General features: G+C 32.4%; 3 protein-coding genes across 3 annotated transcripts; 1 reads left to right on the top strand and 2 right to left on the bottom strand.

Moving 5' to 3' along the window:
• Positions 1-2,575: 2,575 nt before the first annotated feature.
• On the top strand, positions 2,576-4,320 carry EAE97_008064 (uncharacterized protein; the record flags this gene model as incomplete). Its single annotated transcript, XM_038878578.1, has 3 exons — positions 2,576-3,001; positions 3,051-3,524; positions 3,589-4,320. The coding sequence occupies 3 exons, from the start codon at positions 2,576-2,578 to the stop codon at positions 4,318-4,320; spliced, it is 1,632 nt and encodes a 543-aa protein (XP_038730828.1).
• A 2,504-nt stretch (positions 4,321-6,824) lies between these two features.
• On the bottom strand, positions 6,825-8,343 carry EAE97_008065 (uncharacterized protein; the record flags this gene model as incomplete). The annotated part of the gene is made up of 2 exons (XM_038878579.1): positions 6,825-6,884; positions 6,997-8,343. 2 exons carry the CDS (start codon positions 8,341-8,343, stop codon positions 6,825-6,827), a joined length of 1,407 nt encoding a protein of 468 aa, XP_038730829.1.
• A 9,348-nt stretch (positions 8,344-17,691) lies between these two features.
• Positions 17,692-19,545, bottom strand: EAE97_008066 (uncharacterized protein; the record flags this gene model as incomplete). The annotated part of the gene is made up of 3 exons (XM_038878580.1): positions 17,692-19,198; positions 19,267-19,418; positions 19,474-19,545. The coding sequence occupies 3 exons, from the start codon at positions 19,543-19,545 to the stop codon at positions 17,692-17,694; spliced, it is 1,731 nt and encodes a 576-aa protein (XP_038730830.1).
• Between the last annotated feature and the right edge of the window lie 276 nt (positions 19,546-19,821).

Here is a 19,821-nt window from a genome sequence, read left to right on the forward strand (position 1 = left end):
ATTTCTTTCTTTCAAATTTTTCGAAAATTTCAAGGGTTTTAAATTTTAAATTATAAATTAGATTATTCCTAATATTTTTACATTATAATATAACTCTTTTAAAAAATTATAAAGAAACTGAATCTTATAAAATAAGAATATAGATATTATATAACTAACTCTTACTATAAAATTTAATAAGATTTCGAAAATACATCAATATAATAATAATTAATTATTAAATAATTTTAAAAGTTTTTAAGAATAAAAGTCTAAGGAGAAAGGCTTTATTGTAAGCATCAATAAAAAATCAATATCAGATTAATATTATTCTAATATTAAAGAGTTTTTATATATATATAGCTTTAAGAGAGGTTTTAAGAAAATCAATGAAAAGTCTTATTCTAGGCCTACACCTATATTCATACTAGTCGTTACCTTACACCCACTCTAACAATTCTATAAGAATTAATAGATATGGAGAAGCTATTAGTAGTTTAATTTGAACTTCGGTTTAGGTGAAGGAACATGTAATGAGTTAAATATATGTAATGGTAATAATCAATAGGAGAATGAAAGTTTAAACTCTAAAGAAAACAAAAACATAGGGGAAGGCCCGTGGGGCGATCAGTGTAGGCAATAGTATACTACAATGAAACTATAGCGTGTATTAATATATTAATATTGCAGTTAATATATATAGGAAGGAGATTATACCATTTTTATATATATCTATATATTTAAAGAATACTAATAATATATTGAAATACTGAAATTTATTAGAATATCTTTATTCCTATTCAAATTAGATAATAACATTATATTTCTTATTTCAAATTGAAATGAAAATCCTTATTTTCAATTTAATTTATATAGAAATGAAAATACTATATTAAATTCCAGTATTTTAATAATTTAATCAATAATATTAAATAACTGAATAATATTGAATATTTTCAATAATATTGAATTCTATACTATATATATATATATATATATTTCGAAAAAATTCGATATGTACTACTAAACTAACTTGTATACGAAATACGGGAAATACTATTGCCTACACTCGGGGCAACTATATATAAAATCGTGTAATTGTGCGGTAAGCCAGATATCAAGGTAGATGCTATCATTATTATATGCTCATATGTATTATCTCATGCGAAGTCATGCGTATTTTAAAAGGGATATCCGACTCATCCATACGAGTATCGGATTAACATTTAACAACTTCCATGATAAGGGAATATGGGGCAACGAGGCGACCACGTTTGACGAATGGAAGCTATTCCCGTAAGCTGTACTACACTTTACTTCAAGCCTAGCATTCTTCAATACTATACGTCATCTTCGTGTCTATCACGGTACATACTATAATCCGCTTACATGTCGTATAACAGAGTTCGGAAACTTCAGTGTCGAATTCTAGAAGGAAAACCTAGTCCTAGGCTCAAGTCTGACGGGCCAATTTGCTGGAACAGAATATCAAGTAGCTCCCATAACGTGGGGCCCCGAGTTGAAATCTAGAATTGGCAATGTTTTACTTTTCCGTTCCAGTCCTCCCCTCCTGTTCATCTCCTGTTCCGTTTCTATGGAGAATTCCGTAATAGTTTCACGAAACTGCTTCTTCTTTCCAATTTTCAATAATTGCAAACAAACTATCCCGTCCAAACTATGGACGAGGAAAGAAATAGTGATGGAGGGTTGTGAAAGATCACGTGAAGTATAAGCACGTGATTTCAGGCGAACGATTGCTTTAAACTGGAACCGTTCTTCCTATCCATTTCAAGCTTTATTATTCCTTTCCATCTCCAACCTCAATTTGAACATTTTCTCTCCACTCCCATCCTTAACAAAATCCTGTGCACTTTTTCCTGCTCCTGATGGCAAGCGCCAGCAAGCCTCACCCGTCCCGGACCCCAAAAGAGGATAGGTGAGACTTGGAGAAGATCAACATGACAATTTTGTGACCAATCACCAGCCATACATTATGTATGTCCATACAATTGACAGATGGATCTGCAGTACCCTACCTATTTCTTGGCTCGGCACTTGACACATGTAACTAGCCGCAGATAAACCGACCCCCGGAAACATTCTATCGGAAATGACGGCGAATAGAGATCCACAGTAAACCAACGAATCTGAGGAATTAAGCGAGACTCAACCGAGATTCACAATCTTGTGGGAAAAAAAGGATAAATCTTCTTCCCATCTCGTATCCACACTTTTGACGCAACGCATAACCACCTGCGAGATTTGCGATGTCTCCGCGCGGAGTAAGGTTACTCCACACGCAAAAATGCATAACCCTTATTCCCCAGAATATACTCATGTCTGTATAAAGAACACTTGCCTGGGAATTATCTCCATTTTTAGTACCAATTCAAACGTGTAAGCATACTAGGTGATGTGGTACAGACGTAGGTATGGAGCCCTCGGAGCGGAAATCTTTGGGACCCACTCATTAAGTATGAAAAGACTTTCCTCCGCTCTTTTTTTTCGATCAATGTTATCTTGCGTCTTGTTTTCTTGAATCTTTTTTACCTACTCGTCGCTGTCTATCACATATAAATCAAAAGATAAAGCGAAGATGGGTATTCTCACTATGGTCGAGGATCGGCCTACGCCAAAAAGCGTTTACAATTGGCGCGTCTATGTATCGGCTATGACAGCTTCATTCGCCGCGTGTATGATTGGATACACAACATCATTCATTGGAACAACCGTCAATCTTGATTCTTTCAAAGCAGAATTTGGACTTGATAAGTTGAGCGATTCTGGCGCCAGCTTAATCCAGGCGAATATCGTATCGTTATTCCAAGCCGGTGCATTTTTTGGTTCTATATTTGCTTATGGTACCGCGTACTATGCTGGAAGACGAATCACCCTCTGGACGTTTGTCAGTGTATTTATTCTTGGTGTTTGTATTACGTTCGCTTCAATTGGTGGTCATATCGGCCCGATGTATGCTGGAAGAGTCATCTCGGGTTTCGGTGTGGGGGGATGTACCATGATTGTAGGTTAATCCTAATCTCCTATCCGGGGTCAATGCTTACCCATCAAAGGTTCCCATATACATTTCCGAAATCGCACCTCCCGCTATCCGTGGTCGCCTTGTCGGCACCTACGAACTCGGCTGGCAGATTGGCGGTCTTGTGGGATTTTGGATCAATTTCGGAATGTCTCAAAGTGTGCCATATGGTCGTAACCAGTGGCTCATTCCATTCGCCGTTCAATTAATTCCCGCCGGTATCGTGCTTATCGGTAGTCTCATATGCTTGAAAGAAACTCCACGTTGGTTGTGGACTCGAGGTCGTCGAGAACAGGGTGTCGAGAATCTGTGCTATATCCGACAACTCAAGCCTGATGACACTTATATTTTGGAGGAGATTGAGATGATGGATCTCCAAATCAATGATTTGCCTACTGGATTCATCAAACCACTTCGCATGGCGTTTTCTGATGACAAATTATTATGGAGATTGTTCCTCGGACACATGCTATTCGTTCTTCAAAATTTCGCCGGTATCAACGCTATCGTAAGTATAATATACTACATTACTCCATCCTAGACACAAACGCTCCATACTGACCTGCATCCAGAACTACTACTCTCCTACCATCTTCAAAACTATGGGAGTAACTAGCACCGAAACTGTTGAACTAATGACTGGCCTCTTCGGCGTGGTAAAATGTATCATGACCGTTCTCTGGCTCACAATATTGATCGATAAACTTGGCCGCCGCACTCTCTTCATTTCCGGTGGTATCGTCGGCGCAATCCTCATGTTTATAATCGGTGCCTTAATCGCAACTGCTAAAGACAACACTGGTGAAGGACTCGACTCTCAAGGCATTGCCACAATTTTCATGATCTATCTCTGGACCTGCATTTATATCACTTCTTGGAACGGTACCCCCTGGGTTGTAAATGCAGAAATGTTTAGTCAAGCTACACGTAATGTTGGACAAGTCGGAGCCTCCATGGCAAACTGGCTCTGGACTTTTGTCATTGCACGCGTTACTCCTAACATGGTAGCAAGCATGGGAAAGAATGGTTTCGGAATGTATTTTTTCTTTGGCTCAATCACCGCTCTCGCAGTCGTCTTCACCTGGTTCCTCATCCCCGAAACAAAATCCGTTCCGCTTGATCGAATGGACGATTTATTTGCGGCAAGACCAGTTCGTGCCGCGCAAAAGATTGTTATGGAAGATTTGGCAAGAAATACGTTGGAATTTTCGAAGATTGATAGGAAGGAGGAGAGTTCGCTGGCGCAGATCGAGAGAGCTAAAGAGGCGGAAGATGCAAGCCAAAGCGAGAGGCAGAGCGATTAGATTAATGGGAAATTAGAAGACTTGAACGATTCACGACTTTGTATGATATGATGTTAGATTTTATTGTTGCCTTTAGGCGTACAATATCCATAGAGTAGACAGCATTTTAGATTAGATATAGAATATTTGTTGATACAACGTTGAAACCAATTACTTTACTCTTGGTCATTCCTGTTTTGGACCACATTTTTATATCAAATACCCATGTTTCAACCTTACTTGATGCACTCGATTAATGGATTTTCCGTATAGTCATTGATGAATATATAAGCTTTTCAGCTTATCAAGCATCTTTTATTGAGCCGAAGATTGAAACTTTTGCTCTTTTCATTTGTGTTAAACAACACAGGCTACAACTATAGAGTGCAACGTGGAATAGTTTCAATCGAAGCTGAAAATTGCACAAAGAAAGAATATTAGCAATCAAAGGAAGTAATTACCCATCATTCCGAAAGGAACGGAAGTGATGACTGCCTTTAATTGAATCGAGACTTGAAATTTTTAATGGTTTTTCCAGGAAGCGAGGATTTTCTCGACCGGGCCCCGAATCTTGAATCTGAGATTGCAATCGAGACAAAGTCGATATGACTTTTAAAGCTTTTAGAATATTAGTCAACAAGCAAGAGTTTTCTTATCAACGCAATGCATCTGAAGCTACACACTAGGGCTAGCAGCTTAGCTACGAATCGATCAGTTGGGGAACAATATCATCAGTAATATTTCAAATAATAACCTCTCAGTTATTGATGCGATTATCGCGTATATATGAACAGAACAAGTTCCTAGTATCGGATCGCTTTCTCTGAAAATTGACTCGCAAGAGGCGACAGGAGTCCGGGAAGCTACAAAAGTCCAAAGAACAAAACAAGCAAGAGATACGCAAAAGCGTGAGAGAGGCAGAGAATCACCGCAAGTACATGAAATCTCAAGCTACAAGCCTAGCATTCCAAGAAACCCGCAATTCTGCCGTCTCTAGCTTCTAGTAACACGTAACTGGATTCCGAGGAAACTACACTAAGTTTCTTATTTATAGAAAGTAATACTATTCTCACACCAAGAACTGGTACAGCTGCCTCGCCAGACCCGGATCAAACTGGTTATATTTTAGTGCGATTTGCAAATGATCGGAAACTTGACTATTGAGTCTGGACAGCTATATAGGTTTGTGTTGATAGATTGGGGATGGCTAACCATTAAGTATTTGGGTTGACTTTGCGGAGCAAAATGATTCTTGGTCCGCTAGATTCTGAGCTTCACTCCAAGAGATAAAATGAGTATTCTTCTGCGAGAAGAGAAGGATGAAGTAACGATTTTCTTGTGCGCAGTGGAATGCAACGCAACGAAATGCCGTATCGACAGGCCCATGTGTCCATTGTCTGATACATCATAATGCCTGCGGATATGATAAATCACAACTGTAGTACTAGTATAGATACATGCGAAAGCTATACTAATCTTTGAATACCATACGATATGAGTCGAGACCGTAATATCATAATCTTTTTCAAATAGTTTCCTTCCCGAGTGAATGGACAGGAGGCAGAAAAGGAAGAGCTTAATTCTTGGGGAGTTTATACATCTGATCAGGGAATGCTGGGATATTGACTAGTAAGATATCACAATTACATTAAAACATGTAAATCAGTGTAATATGAGATCCTTATACTTTTAGAAGCCCTTGAAGAAATAAGGCGGGAGGGCAAGCTCACGATATAGGATATATTGACGTGAAAAGAAAGAGGTAAAGAGTGGAGGTGGGATGAAGAGAACATTAAAGTCTTGAAAATGTGAAGATTTGAGCATGAAATTAGTGAGCAAGTGATTGGGTGGGTGGTAAGAATTAGAATGAGTAGAGTCAGTGATATGAACGAATAGACAAGCAATTCAGCGAGCGAGAGACTTTGTGAGATGGATTTTGAGGAGGATAGAAAATAAGAAAAGTGATGTAGGCTGCGCCAAAAGCATGGCTCAGCCGTTCAATATCTGTAAATTTTATTTTACGCCAATGTTTCGTTGCAGGTTTCACCTGCTCCATCAATAACTCGTGAAAAAAGTTCGATTGTTCGCTCCGCCAAGGTATCATTTGCGAGTTACCCGCCAGGGCCGTCGTCTCCTTCGCCTATACTCGTTGCGCAGCCCAATACGATTTGATCCCTTCAACATTCAACGAACCATTTATCCATTCACCCACCCAATTCCTAATCTCAACATTGTCACCCAAAACCGAAATCTCACCCACCGAGCAATTTGCTCCTCAAACGCGAAACAATGTCACACTGGCAGCGGTAGAAGTATCTCTCGGATTTCGAAAGACACAATGCATAATATGTTGAAGCTCACAGAGCTAACAAATTTGACGTGAATCTCTCATTAATTTCATTAAGGTCATGTTCTATCTATCCTTCTAATTCTTTGTTTATCTCAATAATTGCAGAGAAAGGTGAGAAATGAATTATTTTTCTATCCCATATTGTTTGAGAACTTGCTCAACCTCATCTCATTCCCTATGATATCGGTGCGCATGTAAACGCCCCTCGGACTGTTCCTTCGGCGTATTGTTTTTTCTGTTGCACATAGTGTATTAGTAACCCACACATCTTCTGAAGAGAATAAACGCAACCGAAAGATCGACTTCGGCCTCCGTCCCTTTAGAAAAAGATTGAAAGAAAAACTTACGATGTCTTCCACTGCCGCATACGTGCCCCCTACCAAAACCACCATCCCAATGACAAATACCGCCCCATTTACCACACTCAGGAACAAGTTTTCGCGCGCATACCATTTGCCCTTCTTGAGCAACTTAAACCACATCATGGCCGGGAAGTAGAATGTGAACCCAGAGACAAACAGCGCCGACACAATGGATAGAAGATCCGAGAAGAAAGGGATCGCTTCCGCAATCACCCATGCAATAATTGTGATGAAGCTTACAAGCCCCAACCATGTCAGCCAGCCTTTCTTCGTATTAATGAAGCGGACCACGGAGTTCTTGTATACACGTCCGTGAATATAGCGCGCGACCACAGTGCAATTAATGGAGCCCGAGATGAAGATGACGGGTAGCGCAATGCCGAATGCTATTTTGGCCATAAGATTTCCCGCCGAGAGAAGTGCAGGTGATTGCACATCCTGCCCAACGAAGGCATAGATTAATCCTCCTGTGACAGTGTAGATGAAAATTTCGATTAAGCCGAGTGCCCAGATCGACTTAATATAATCGCGCGGTGTGTGCATCTCGTCCATGAAGGAAAATTGACACAAGGCAAATGAGTATGCGAAGACAATGTTCGTGATGGCGATAAACGCTTCCGAGAAAGAGAGGCCCTTCTTAGGCCACGCAGACCAATCAACTTGCGCCAGTCCCCCGGCCGAAGAACCAGATACCACAGCGGTAGCCACAATAGTAATGCCAATCGCAAGCATAATTGACACGAAATCGATATAGCCCAAGATGGCTACGTCCGCAAATGACGGGGGAATTGCCAACACTAGCAGGATGATAGCCGACACAACCCCAAACACCACTGAGCACGCCCCATTATTCGACAAGTTAAGAAATGCAATCGTTCCTGTCAGACAATGCGATCCCACCGAGAAAGTCAGCTCCAACGCAAACATTGCCCCGAGCAGCTCATACCCAAACCGTCCCATCAGCAACCTCCCCGCATCTGCATAATGCGCCACGTGTGGAAACGCCAGTTTGACTTGCCCAATGATATGACTGGTATAGATGGCAACCAGTCCAATACCGATGGTGAGAATCACTCCAGCTACCATCCCCAGAGTTGCAAAGGCTCCAGGAATAGATAGAGCACCGAGCGCGATGGCTTCCACAATTAAAATAACAGTTAGCCGCTTCCAGCCGAGTCGACTGAAATTCGCACGCCCGTGCGCCTCTAGCGCGGCGGTCTCTCCCATAATTCCATCTTTGTCATGCGTGTGGTGTGAACCTGAGTCCGGCGTGTACGGTTTGCTCGCACCACCTGATTCCATCTTGTTCGGGTCGTCTTGGATTGCATTCATGGTTGCCGATTTTTTTGAGAGATAGAGATTGAATGTGGGAGGTGGGAGATTGAGGTACCTTTCAGTGCTGGGCGAAAGAAAGCACGGTAAGTATGAATTATAGAGTATTGTATATACAAGAAGTGGGCCAAGAGGAAAGTAAAAATATGTCGAGTTGAGGGGGTAATGCAGAATTATAAACAGGTATGGGCGGAGTGCATGGTCGCTAACCCAGTATGCCCGAGAAAGATACGGGAGGAAAGAATTACATTTGCTTTTTATACAGCAGAACTGAGAAATGCGTGGATGAGGAAAGCACGATGGACCTTCGCAAAACTATTACGAGAGATTTTCGCTTTCCCTCCGCAGTTTATGAAGTGATTTGAGCATCCTCCGGGCGATACCCCCGTTGTTTTCTGCTCGGGACTCGGGTGGCACCATGGAGGAAATTGTGGGATGTGTGTGGGAGTGGATCTCGTTCAATGACTCCTGTCACCATCTCAAAATTTTCAAGGGTTACTTAACACCTTGGATGTGTAATGAGAACCCTTAAACATACACGAGCAATGAAATCGTAATAGATGATTTATTCAAAAATTACCTTGACGAATCAAGATTGTATAGCAACAATTAGAATCAACGGTATTTAAAAGTGATTGAAAAATCAAGATTGTGGTTAGGGATGGATTTGCATTTTGAAAACCACTATTACGGTCACTGGGTGGATCTTTTTATGTCATCGAAACTGACTCTGCCAGCATTGTACTGACGACTCTAGCAACTGTAAATCAGATGAAGATGGCGGATTGCATCTGGTCCTGGAGATTGCAAAAGCCAATAGATGAACATGTGTCGGGTCGTTGTGCTGTATGATAATACGGTATCAGCGAAGTGTTAAACGGCAAAGTTGAGCATTGGGTGAGTTGCGGATGAGTATCAAAACTCGTCAAAGCAGAAACGAGGTGAAGAATTTTTTCTCAAGTTCGTCATGCACATGACATGGCTCAGGGGTAGCCCTTGCCTTGAAGCGTTAGACACCGACCTTTGTCCGACACTATGCGATGATAACCTTACTGCACGTGCCTCACTGGTACAACAAAGCCATTCTACGCTCTCGTAAAAAATCTTTTACATAAGTCGACCATCCTACTTTCGAACCACTCCTGTTTTGGGCCACCTTTTTATATCAAAAATTACTTTTTTGATTCATTGATATCTCTATTAATATTGGATATAATTTAATAAAAATTTATATTTATATAATTTAAATTATTTTAAACTATTTTAAACTTATATTAGAATTTTTAGAATTTTTAGAATTTTGGGATTTTTCTAAATTTAGATTTAAAATTTCAAAACATCGATTTTTGAATTTATATAAAAATTACATACCAATTTAAAACTTTTATATAATCTTTAATAACTTTCTAATAATAATTATTAAAAGAAAATTATATATCTTTTTAAAGATTTCAAATTTAAATCTATCTAGAAATTAAAAAAATTAAAAAATTAAAAAATAAATAGATATTAAAATATAGTATATAATAAAATTAAAATAATATAAATAATTTTTACAATTTTAAAAATACTTTCATACGTATTTATTTATAAAGAATTTTCTATTTTTTCAAAATCTTTTAAATTAAATATATTATAAATTTATAATAAAATTTTACAATTTATTTCTAAATTTTTTTAAAAAAAAAAGTTATTATAGATTTTATAGAATTTCAAATTTATATATAATTTCTATACAAATTGAAAATCAATATTTTGAAATTCTAAATCTTAATATAAAAAAATCCTAAAAATTTGAAATTGTCACAGTGTGGAACCACGTGACATGTTGATTCTATCGGATAGGACCGAAATAGGCGCTCGCGCCGGAGCGCAAGTAAACTAGGGCCCGATTGAGCTAGCTTGTTTGTGAAAATTCTGTATATCTTTAATTTGGAAGATTTTATATTGTAGCTTTTTGAGCTATATTTTAATTCTCAATCTAAATCTATTATCTAAATTGATATAATTTTATTGAATTAAGGTAAAGTTATTAAAATTCTATTTCTATTTACTTGTTTTATAATATTATATAACTTTTATTTATAAATATATTGTTTTTATAATATTTATTCTATACTTATCTAATTAATCTAAAGATACCTTTGAATTCAGTATTTTTATAATCAAGGATTCTCAGGTTTAATATTAATATTTCTAATCGATATCTATATATTATATTAAACTAAAGAAAACTAATTAATTGTTTAAATATAAAATCTCTAAAGCTTTAATTCAGGAATATATCCAAATTGTTTTATAAAAACAAGTTATTATTCAGAATACTTATTTGCTTAATTATTTTATTGAATTCATATTTATTATATTTATTTATATTAAGATTATATCCCTTGAAACTCTTATTAATTTTATTCCTGAATCTATTATATCTACCCCAATCACTCAATTGAATAAGTATATCCCTAATCCAAAAAAGTTTAATAATATCTATTCCAATTTGTATAGATTTATTTAATAAATATATAGAAAATTGAATACAAATAATAATAAATTCTTAATAACTTTTATTTAATTAACTTATATTATTAAAAAACTTATTGAAAAGATATATAAACTTATATTATTTAAGATCTTCTATAGAATTCTCTAGTTCACTAATTATACTATATTTCTCAAATATCTCGAAAATATTTTTAGAGATTTTAATCGAATACAAAATATATAAAATAAACTATATATATTGAAACAAAAACACCTCGATTTTAACACCTTCTTTATAGAATTTCAGAGATTTTCCCTGAAAAAAAAAATACTCAATAATATTCTAATTTTATTTCTATTTTAAGAAATCTCTTACAAATTATAAGATATATTATTATATAATCTTATTCCAATTCATAAATTTTATTTATATATCAACTATTTATAATAACTCAATAATCAATTTTATTAATATTAATAATAAATTCATTATATTTATTTTATTACTTTCGAAATTTTACCCCAAAAAATAATCGCTACTCTACTTTTATAATTAACTAATTTAAAAATTATTTCTAAAGATTTAATAGATTTAAATTTAGAAAAAAAGGAATATATTACTAAAAATCTAAATTTATAGCAGAATTATAGTAAATACTATTACTATAGTTTTATTAATTATTTAATATAAAACTATTTATACCCTAATATTCATTTTATTTAATTCTGAGTTACTATTATTATAACTAATTCTACAAAAACTAATCCTATATTGAATAGTTTTTTAAAAGATTGAGTCTTTATTTATTCTTTATTTTGCTTTTCTTTCTATTTATCAACTAACTCAATTAATTTGGGAAACAGGATATATCTAATCTAAATTATAATTAGAATAATTCTTTACATATCCTTTACTTATTTACTACTATTACTTATAACCTTCTTTTAGAAAATAAACTAAATAATTATACAGATCTAATAATTCTATTTTTAGAAAAAGATATTCTCTTAATATATATTATAATTAATAACAAATATAAGAGAATTATCTTTATAAATCAAAATTGAATATCTTTTTAGAAAATATTAATATATTAATTATCTATAATATTCAAAGTTATAAGATTCAATAGAAATACTTTGTTTAATAATTGAATTACTTTTTATATCTAAATAGAATTTAGAATTAATAATTATATTGAGAAGAAAATTGTTTTATATATAATTGAATTAGTTTATTATTCTATTATATTAAGAATAGTTTGGTTTAAGAAATATAATCCTTATATTAACTTTGTAACAAACTTATTTTAATTTAATAATTCGTTTTATTACAAATTTTGTAATATTTTATTCTATTTTTTTTATATAAAAGCTTTATTAGATATTTCTTTAAAAACCCAATTTATATATTTATATATTTATTTTAAAGAATTAAAGAATAAGAATATAACTATAATTTTTCTAAAAGTTTATTTGGTTTATATTTATTAAAAATACAAAATATTTTAAATATCGATTAAACAAATCGATAATATTCTAAATAAAAAGAAAAAGATATTTGATCTTAAAGATCTATTATTTGAGTTCCGAAATTAGAAAGATATCTTTTTTTAAAGAATTTAGAGAAACTATCTTTTTATTAATTATATAATTATAAGATTTGTTTTAAAAAAAGAGATATTTCTTCTTTTAATATTTTATATTCTATATTCTATTTTGAATTAAAAGTTTTAAAAGAATAATTAAAAGAGAATCTTAGAAAAGGATTTATTTAATTGAATTCTTTCTTTATTACTTCCCTTGTTTTGTTTATTAAAAAGACTAATAGAAGCCTTTAGTTTTATATAGATTATTACATTTTAAATAATTTGTTAATTAAAGATTGATACTTTTTGTTATTAATAAAAAAATCTCTAAACAATTTGAAAGAAATAAAATATTTTAATAAGATTAATATTATCTTTATTTTTGATAATATAAAAGTAAAAGAAGGATAGGAATATTTAATTATATTTTATATTTAATTCGGATTATTTGAATCCTTAGTTATATTATTCAAACTAATAAAAACTCTTATAATCTTTTAGAAGTTTATTAATAATTTTTTATAAAAATATCTGAATATATTTTATATTATTTATTTAAATAATATTCTAATATATAATCGAATTTGAGAGAAATATATTTGTTATATTTAAAAGATTCTATAAGTATTATAGGAAGTTAATTTGTTTACTAAATTCGAAAAATATGAATTTCTAAAATCCAAAATCAAATTTTTAGACTTTATTATAGAAAGTGATAATATTCAAATGAATCTAAAGAAAACTCGAATAATTGTAAATTAGAAATTGTTTATTAATATAATTAATATTTAAGTATTTATTAAGTTTTCGAACTTTTATTAATAATTTATTAGAGATTTTTTGAAGATTATTAATTTGATAATAAATTTGATCAAAAAGAATATTCTGTTTTTATAAAGTTTTGTTTATCAAAAAATATTCAATTAATTGAAGCAAATATTTATTGAAGTATTTATTCTGGTTTTCTTTGATTAGGAAAAGGAAGTAATTATAGAAATTGATATTTTTAATTATATATTCATTAGAATACTTTTTTAATATAACAATAATGAAGTATTTAAATCTATTGTGTTTTTTTTAAAAAAATATTTAATAATTGAATATAATTATAAGATTTATAATAAAGAATTATTAGTTATTATTTATTATTTCGAGAAAAAATACTTCGAATTAAAAAGTGTTATATTATTAATTTAAGTGATTATTGATTATAGGAATTTGGAATACTTTATTATAATAAAGCTATTGAACTATTATTAAGCTTATTAATTCAAATTTCTATTTCAATTTAATTTCTGAATCATTTATTATTCCAGAAAACTAAATATTAAACTTGATATACTAATTAAAAGATTAAAAGATCTTTTTAAAAAGGGAAATAAATACTTTTTATATCAAAATTGTATTATTTTGAAATAAAAGAACCTAGATTTTAATCTGTTTTTTATTATTATTATTTTAATCGAATTTAAGATTATTAAAAAAGTATATTTCACTATAATCATTTATAGCTAAAGAAATTTCGATTCTATTAATATTATTAATCATTTAAATTCTAATAATATTATAATTTTGTTAGAAAATAATAAAGTTATAAAATCTGCAATTCTATAGGCTATATTTATATTCAATTTTATAATATAATTAAAAAACTTAGAAACCTTTTTAAATCTTTTAATTAATTTATTTATTTTGTTTTATAAAGATTATTAAATTAATCTGGTATTCAAATCTATTCTGAAATCCCTATAAAAAGGATTTCTGAAATATTCGAAAATCATTTTTGTTGAGTATACTAAAAATAATAATCTATTATATTATTAAGAGAAACTATATATTCCTAACTATAACTCCTTGAAAATCTATTTATTTTATTTATATTACAAATCGCTTATTACTGATTATTTATATTATATTTAAATCTTTGAATTATTATTCCGAAATTATCATTAGCTTGAATACTATAATTATATTATATAATGAATTTGTAACTATTATAATTATTATTATACTATTCTGAATTATAAAGATTAGAAGGGAATTCTCTATTCACTTCTGATTTTGTAAAGAATTTGATAAGATATTTTAATAGATTTTATTATATATTTATTCAAAAATATTAATTTCGATGTTATTATAATAATAATTAATTAATTAACAAAAATAAAACATTTCTTATTTTATTATAATATTTATAACTTCAAAAATATTATTTATTTGTTTTAAAAAAATATCTAAAAACTTTATAATTTATTTTTAATTATTATATTTGATTATAAAACTTAATTCGTTTCTAAATTCTAGAAATATATCTATAAGTATTTAAGTATAGTTATTAAGTTTTCAATTATTTATTATTTTGAAATTAATAAATAAACTGAAAAGACTAATGTAATATTGGAGTAGTATTTCCGATTATATATAATCTATTTATAGAATGATTAAGTAGAGTAGCTTCTATTTGCCAAATTCTTTATTAACAATATTTAATCTAAGAGTATTTGAATAACTCTATTTTTTTCGAATTATAGGTTTTATTTTTGTTTAGATTTTAAGCTTATATTGTTTTAGAGTATTTGTTTTGCTATACAAAATACTAAAGAATTTATTATTAAAATAAAAGCTATTTTCTTATATCTATAAACCAAATTGATTATTAATCAAACTTAATATTCAAAGAATATTAATATATATTATTTCTTTGTTTATAAATATTTATCCAATAATCTAATTTAATTAAATACCAGAAATATTAAAACTTTATATTTATAGAAAAAACTCAATTAAAAGAATTTCGAATTTTTTAAGATTTTAAATCTAATAGATTCTTATATTTATAAATTAAAATTCCCTATCTTAATAAAAATTTACTCTATTTTTTATATTAATTTATTCTATTTTATATATAATAATTCTATCCCTAAATAATATAATCTATTACCACCACTTATTAAAATCAATAATTTGAAATAATTTGAAATTATTAAAATCCTAAACTTTTATTAGAAAAAAAAAGATTATAAAAAATCTTATTTGAAATATATTATTTACTAAATTGATTACAAAATATTAACTGAAGAATCTGCAAACTATTTAAAGAATATATAAGAATTGATTTATAATTTTCATTAAAAATATTCTAATAAATTAGAATCTATTTAAACAAATATTGTTAATTTATAATAACTAAATTATAATATTCCTATTTCAATAAAGTTCAGTTTTTAGAAAAGAAATAATATTATAATATAGAATTATATAATATATTAATTCTATTAAATAAAACTAAAATAAATACTCGCATTAAAGCATAAATAAACTAGGGCCTAATCGAACTAATTTATTTATAAAAATTCTATATATCTTCAATTTGGAAGATTCTATATTGTAGTTCTTTGAATTATATCTTAATCCTCAATCTAAACCTATTATCTGAATCGATATAACTTTGCCGAATTAGAGCAAAGTTATTAGAGCCCTATTCCTGTCTGCCTGCCCCGTGATAGAAATTTTCAAAATAGATTTGGAATCGCTTGAATTTTATAAGTTTAAATTTCTATTAAATTATATTCTATATTAATAAAAATATCAATAATCAAAAAAGTGAATTTTGGTGTAAAAGGGTGGCCCAAAACAGGGGTGGCCTAAAAGTAGAGTGTTCGACTTACTACCTATGAACATCTAGCTCTCGTATTGACTCTACGGAGTAGAAGATAACGTTTTGAAACCCTATGTCAAGATAAGGGTCTATATCCGTATAAGTCTAGAACAAACAAAGTACTATAAATAACCGTTAGAGTTTTCTAGAAGTTAGCTAAAGAACGTAGCTCATAACACTAAAAACAATCCGATTGAGATTGAAATCACATAAAGTAGATAAATAAAGCTCAGTCATCAACAGTCGATGTATACATAGACTATTGAAATCATACTGAAGTTTAATTACAATTTACATGAATTGCTTTTGATACTTCTATAAGTATTGTGAAATGCTCCTGTGTAATGAGATTTTACCCCTCGATTGACCCCAAGCTCCTAGCGTTGCGTATTTCTCATGACTACTCGGTAATCAGAAAAACTTTTATGCTCGACATGATCAAAGTTGCATGATTATAGAAAATTTTGTTTAAACAATGTAATATAACTTCACTCTGTCAAATATCTGAACATTCTAGTGGATCGAATGAATATAAAAGGCTTTTTCATATGTATACTTTATGTAAGTTCTGATATTCTATAAGATACTACTCATTCTATTCTAAATTCAAGTATAATACTCAGTAGTAAAGTAACTATTTTCACTATCTGATTACTTACTCATTTGAGAATGCTACAAATCGTAGAAGAAGCTTTCTATTAATCAAATGTATTTCAAAGTATCGAGATGTAAGTATGAATATAAGACGTGGAGAATCTGCCCCACTCAACTTCTTTACGTAGAAATTTGATACAACTAACGAAATAGTCTCCGATAGAAAGGCCATGTCTTTATGAAAGTCAGATGGAGTTTTATAAAGCTCAGCATTCCCTCTTTATACTGAAATAGTAGATAAGATAAACTAACCAGAAGTTTGCCTCATTGTCTTTTCTATTTGCATCTCGAGGAGTTGTCCTTGTAATATAAAGCTTATAAGAGTAATTTCAGGGTAAGAATGTTAAATAAAATATCTTATGAACACTGTACCTCATATGGTAAGTACTCGTTCTCATCTCGAACAATTCATCGCTGGTTATGAATAATATCACGAATGATACGACTTCTCAACCTTTGTAGTCGGGACACACTACAATTGAGGGTTTGGACTGTGTTCTAGCTAGTGCGTTGTTGATGTGAAATTACTACCTTAAGTTCTCAATGATATGGCTTGCTGTAGCTCAAGGATCACTCGTCAACTCTGATCGTATATGAAACGAGGCTCACAGAACTAATCAAGGGCAAAAATCAACAGTTTCCAGGGAAATATAAAAGGCAAATCATTTAATTTCAGTTAAGGGGGTATTTTGTAATCATAAAATATTACAGATGCTTCTACTGATATACGAAGACAGATGTGACTGATCGGGCTTCAAGACACCAAATGAACTCATTTCATAGCCCAATTTGTAATAGTATCATAACGTACTATGTAGACTTTCTACGGATACAAGAAAAGGAGGTGTCTGAACCTGATTCTAATCATCCCGCACCTAGACCGAGATTTAAAATGCAAAAAGAAAACAAAAAACGCCACATTAAAATCATGTCAATACCTTGACTTCCTTGGCCAATCCTCATATATCATATCTTGACCTGCTTTATCATCGTCTGCAACCCCTCTTCGATACCCAAAAACGTCTCTTCCATCAACCCTGTCGGAGCACTTATATCACCGGGCTGCATCAAGAAACAACTCCTTAGTCTCGTACAAGCACTCAGGCAATTTCCAAGCTCCCTTGCTATGATCTCTGAAAATAGTCTCCTTTGATCAGCAATGTCGATTTTGAATGTGCCAAAATCGAGTTGTGGAAGCCCGAAAGGATTTGGAGATGGAGAACTGGAGATGGAGGGCGTGTTTCGAGGTGATGGAGTGGAGGGTGAGCGTCTTCGAGGGTCGTCTTGTGTAAATATGAAGCAGGCTTGCGAGTAGAGATTGTGGATATGTTTTAACGCGATCACAGAAATCATTAAATGGGTGAAATCCATCACTGGTGACGAATTACAACTATTACCTGGTTGAATCCCAGAGTGAATAGAGAAAAAGTCTTCCGGACTGGTACTTCTTGTTGTGTTTGTAGCCAGTGTGCTGTCAAATATTTGAGCCAGCTCAGATACCGCACTTTTGTTGGTGGCAAGGATTACATCGAGGGATAGAGAAGATGGATCTCGAAGTAATTTTTGGAGTTTGCTGATTATAACGAAGCATTTTGATGTGAAGCGCCATGAAGCTTCATATTGTGTGACCGAGGAAAGTATAGGAGAGTTCATATAATGAGATTGGGCTGTAAATGAGATTTTATTATTATGCGTAGTCTGTGTCACTCGATTCATGCTTTGGTGATGCACATTCGTTTGACTCGTGGTAGAGTGGGAGGTAAAACTTCGATCAAAACCACAATCTGCATCGAAGGAACCATTACTCTCCGGATACTCATACATCTCACGGGAGAAACCATGAGTATGATGATGTGTTGGAATTGTTGGACGCATATATGATTGGGATTGAGATCTCCATCGCAACTCATTTTGGGCGTGTTGAGCTTGTTTTTCTGACGAGTCTGAATGAGTCCTTTTCCGAGGATGAAATGTAGGAATTGGTGAAATTGGTATTGGACCAGCAGTTTGCCTCTTGGGACTTCTGCTGGCATCTTGAGAGCTGGTGGTCGTATGAACATCATGAATTGAAAAGTCATATTCGAAGTCTCCATATTCCGGATTCTTCATGCTATCTGCATTCGAGGGGTTCTCGGGTGCAAGCGAGCTGAGGGCATCAGCTCTTTCATCAGAACTAAAATCCCATGAGAATTCGTGTTCAATCATTGGAGTCTCCAGGGATGATGCATCTATGCTTTCCAAACTCGTCGAGAAATTCTCTGGTGCCGAGCTTGAGGTAACTTTGTCCTTGTTTTCCCCCGGAAGAATGTTGCAATGCGCAGGCGAAGAAGTTGTGCCCTCACTAGTTTCCATAGGTACATCGTTTTGCTTGTTGTTCAGGCTATTGCTGTTGGGCTCATCATTAATGACGTCCGCGCTTGCCACGGATACCATCTCTGCTGTAGTGTGAATATTTAATGACTGGTCGCCGGATCTAATGCAGAACTTGTTAGCTCTCTATTTTCACTCTTGAATGGGTAATAATCATCTGGGTTAACCTACCTAGGGGTTGTTCCTGTCAATGCTGTATTTTTAAGCACTGATGCCCGCCTACGATGGCCTTGCACTTTCCCCACCATGGAGACACTATAGGTGCATTTTTGTTGGTTATATACACAACGTCGACATCCGGTACGTTCTCCACTACATCTGACCTACTTCGAATGAATACTTTAACGGTTCTGGGAGGGTATTGATAATTTTTCTGACCTTAGATGCATGACATTCATTACAAGCATGTCGTAGCTTTGGAGGTTTTTGTGGTCTGTTGTTTGGAGCCATAATTAATATGATTTTGAACACAAAGTTGGAGATGGGCAAAAATAAAGTGACCTACGGTGACATGATAAGTGATTTAAGCGGTTTAACTGATTTGGATGCAGAAGAGGTTGAATTAATGTATGAACCAAGATATGCTCGAATGCTTTCTTGACAACCGGTCCTCGGAGAATATAATCAATTTGATAGCCGTATCATGATTATCGTTATCTGTTCCGATTTCTCTTTGCAAATGTCTCAAGTGGCTCACCCGCATAACGCACTTGCATGCTGAATCTC

The sequence above is a fragment of the Botrytis byssoidea genome, assembly GCF_014898295.1.
Source record: "Botrytis byssoidea strain MUCL 94 chromosome Unknown BBYS_016, whole genome shotgun sequence".
NCBI classification, from domain to species: domain Eukaryota; kingdom Fungi; phylum Ascomycota; class Leotiomycetes; order Helotiales; family Sclerotiniaceae; genus Botrytis; species Botrytis byssoidea.